Source organism: Lactuca serriola, chromosome 9, assembly GCF_051521515.1.
Source record: "Lactuca serriola cultivar US96UC23 chromosome 9, Lser_US96UC23_V15, whole genome shotgun sequence".
In the NCBI taxonomy this organism is placed as follows: Eukaryota; Viridiplantae; Streptophyta; class Magnoliopsida; order Asterales; family Asteraceae; genus Lactuca; species Lactuca serriola.
In genome coordinates, this window is record NC_136416.1 from 77,860,479 (window position 1) to 77,864,608 (window position 4,130).

The 4,130-nt window shown below is 35.2% G+C and overlaps 1 protein-coding gene across 1 annotated transcript; it reads right to left on the reverse strand.

Moving 5' to 3' along the window:
* Positions 1–241: 241 nt before the first annotated feature.
* On the reverse strand, positions 242–1,036 carry LOC145075864 (F-box protein PP2-B10-like). The gene is made up of 3 exons (XM_079021953.1): positions 950–1,036; positions 379–867; positions 242–250 (listed from the first exon to the last, which is right to left on the reverse strand). Exons 1-3 carry the CDS (start codon positions 1,034–1,036, stop codon positions 242–244), a joined length of 585 nt encoding a protein of 194 aa, XP_078878079.1.
* Between the last annotated feature and the right edge of the window lie 3,094 nt (positions 1,037–4,130).

Below are 4,130 nucleotides of genomic sequence, written 5' to 3' on the forward strand. Positions count from 1 at the left end.
AAAATTTTACTGTACATGTTAATTAGGTCATTATCGTTAGTTTTTAACCATTCATCCGTTAATTAGTTATCTAAATTACATGAATGGCCCCTATGGTTTAAATTTATTTTGTAATTGGTCGTTATCAGCCATGTTTTAAATCACATGACTAAAACTACCACAATGCTCAAACTCTAGGGACCAAAGTGTAAATTCTTTCATAACTTTTAATTGTAAAAAATCCCAAACAATATTCAATACATTACAATTTCTGAATTACAACCATATCATATCACTAAACGAAAAAACAAAAAGAAAATCAATTGTTTTCCAATAAACCAAACTAATTGATTTCCAATTTCCAACACAATAACTACTTTCTTAATTCTTAATTCTTACTTGCAATTTTTTAAGCCTAAACTCGATGCCTTGAATAACAAGACCAGTCTTCCAACTCCCCCCATTCACCTTCTCCACACGCAGCTCCAGTTCCACCGCATCACCACCGCCATTAAAGTGTTCTTCGATCTCAATCGCAAACCACCCATCGTCTCTTTGCTTCGGACCATTCTCTTTAGAAGGAAAAGGCACATCCCAACTTGAAAATCCTACTTTGCTAAACATCCTAATTCCTCTCCTTGATCGGAGTCCTCGTCTCCACCCTACTTCAGGGTCGAGATACACCATCCGGGTTTGACTCCGGTCGCCATTAAAACCAATACAGACGTCTACCAGTTGGTACTCAAACCCATAAGCTTTCGATGTTGTTTTAAACACAAGAAGAGCAACATAAGTTGTATCCGGGGAGAAGATTGAAGTGTTGATTTTATCGATGATTTCAAGCAAACTCACATAGATCAATTTTGTTGTTCTGCTACCTCTGTGAATCTGTAATTCGAGATTCGAGGAGTTAAAAGAGAGGAAGAATTTTTTAGGTGTTAATAGCTATGAGCGAGTAGCCTAATATTACCTTGATTCTATTTTTGGCATCTATATCCAACAATTTGGGGAATCGAAAGAAGCGATTGATAACTGTCTCGCAGCTAACATGTAACATTTCTTCCCGTTACTTTTATCCAACCAAAAAATCTATTAAAATTGGATTAAGAGAATCAGATCGATACAATTCAAAACTTGTTTCCCATTTCGAGATCTCTAAAATTAGTTTGTTTTGAGCATTTTTCGTGTTTATGAAGATTGGTAGAGAATATGAAATTAAACAGAGTCAAATGAAATGAAATACGAAAGTTATTCAGAAGTTTACTTTCTTTCCTTCGTCTAATATGAATGGATGATCGCAGAGACGCATATAAATCTCCTTCTTCGATGCGACTGAAACACTATCCGCCGTCTCTGGTAGGTACTCCGGTGGCGTGAAACTCTCCCAATATTGTCCCACTGTACTGCCGAACGGAAAACGCAATTGACGGAAGACAACCGGAAAGCATCTCAACTGCTGGTGAGTGCCAATGCTTCAGCTACGAATCCTTCTGGCTACCTCTCGAGGGCTGGTGAGTGTAATGTAACGAAACCCTAGCGACTTTATCGGAGTAATAGAGGAAAGAATTTAGGGAAGAGGATGACAATGTTACACTTTGGTCCCTGGAGTTTGAAAATTATGGTAGTTTTAGTCGTGTGATTTAAAACATGGCTGATAACGACCAATTATAAAAGAAATTTAAACCATAGGGCCATTCGTGTAATTTAGATAACTAGTTAACGGATGAATGGTTAAAAACTAACCTAACCTAATTGGCATGTACAGTAAAAGTTAGATGACCTAATGCACAGAAAAAAAAAAACATAATTGGTCAAGTCGAACAAATCAAAAAATTTCATTGTGCTACAGTGACATTATCCTATACTTAAATAATAATCATCCTCCCACTAACATGATGATTTTATCCATTCCAACATAACATTTATGCTCCCACTAGCTTTGACACGTATTTAGAAACCAGCTAAACTTCTAGAAAACAATACTTATTGACTTCCAAAGTTCATTGTTTCTAATACGATTTGCTTTGATAAGCCTTTATCTAAGCTTCTCAACCTTATACACCTTCCCTTGGATAGTTCACATGTGTGTCTAAACTATTTTAGAACTTATTTTACTAAGTCCCAAATGTTCAGACTAATTGCCAAATCTCACAATTCGAACTTTGAAGAGGGATGTCGTAATCATAATCGAATTTGAGAATGCAATTTACATAATCGCTATCTCCTTAAAGTCTCTCTTAGTGAAAGAGTTTCATCACAATCATTTTCATGAAGGAGAGAAACCTTATGACACTTAGATTTTATGGTGCATGTGTTCCTATCCATGTGAATTTTTCATAACCATAATCATAAGATAATGTTTGTGACAAATCTAAACTCTTATGGACAGAACTTGTTCATACTTAATTTCTTGCCATCAAGGGTCCTACCATTGCTTCCAAGTTATTTAGAAGCTCACCTATGCCGGTCAATGTACTTTCATTGAACAAGTTGCTTGCCTTATGCAGTCTATTGAGAACTCGGTGAACTCATATGCATAATCACTCAACTGGATTGGCACAGAAATAAAATTTTGTCAACACGATAGGTTACAATCCTTAATTTGTGTGCTAGTGTTTAATAGGTTTACTTCTTGATTTGTTCTTGAAACTTTTCAAGATCTTTAGACTCCCACTGACCTCATGACATATTAGATTTTCTTATCAAGAAACATTTCTTGACACAAACAAATATCCAAGAGTTAGTGCGTGTCTATATCAAGACAAAACTACACGCAATTTGGTACTAGTTGGTATTTGTTTTATTCAAGACATCACAACTTACCAAAATATGCAAGTGTAAGAACATTGTTACTTAAGATTATCTCACTCAAGTCACAATCTTGGAGTGTGACTCTAAGACTTGATTTTGGAACGAAGTACGATACATCTTATTGACTTAACCACTACAATAATTCTCAATTCCTCTTCTTAGCCAAACTACTGCACTAAGGTGTCCTTAGAGGATCAATTGTGATATGGTTCTTAATCATTAAGACGATCACAAAATCCGATATAAAAGTACTCTCCCTTCTTCTTAGATTGTAGAAACTTTTTATCTTTTTGCTAATTGATTCTTCTTATTCGTTTTGCCATTCATTGAAACTTTTCAACGATTCAGAATTACACTTAATATTGTAAGTATAACCACATTTACTAGACTTTTAGTAAATTATGACGAACAGTCTTATTGTTATTTGTGGTCGACATGACTAGTGCACAACATTGTGTAATTAGTCCTTTAGTCCTTCACTTGACTCACATACTTGTGTGATCAAGGAATTAGTCTTAATTTCCTAAGTACCAAGATTTCCATACATCACATGATTCAAATCATATGATTCCAAGTTTCTGTCCAATTGAAACTTGGGTGATGGGAAACTTTCCTTACTTAGAAAATTTTGACATTAACATAAATAACATAACTAAGAATCACATCCATTTATAGAAATACACAAACATCAATTTTTCACAACGATTTCATTGCAAGGATATATATAAATTAGACAAATCAAAATTTTATTTTATTCATTAAAGCAGCGGAAAACATGTCCTTACAATGCAAAATCAATTGAAGAACTATGTAATCAAATATTCCTAACAACTCTATCATAACTTTCTAAGCTCAAAATCTGATCCGCGAATCCATGCGATCGAGATCCATTTCTTCGTGATCAGACTCATCTTGCTCTTCCATCAAGCTCCCTTTCTTTTCTCTGATCCTGCAAAACATTCAAATGTAATCTTATCACATTATGTATTAAGAATCAATGAATAGGAACTTAATGGAGTTAGATAGTGGATTTTACCTGAAGTAGAGCCATACTTCTTAACTCTCCCATCTCTTAGATTCTTCAGGTCCTCTGGACAGCTTCGTATCCAACGCCCCTTCTCTTGGCATCGGAAATAGGTGGCTTCTCCTGGAGCAACCAAGGAAGCATGGTTGGTTGAATTACCAAACAAATATGCTCCATTACTTTGCCAAATCATTTCTGATTCAACAGCAATAAGCATGTAGGTTAGGTCAATAAGGGTCGCGTCAAGATCCATCATATAATACTCTCTTATGAACTTATCATATGATTTAGGGAGTGACTGAAGAACCCAGTCAAC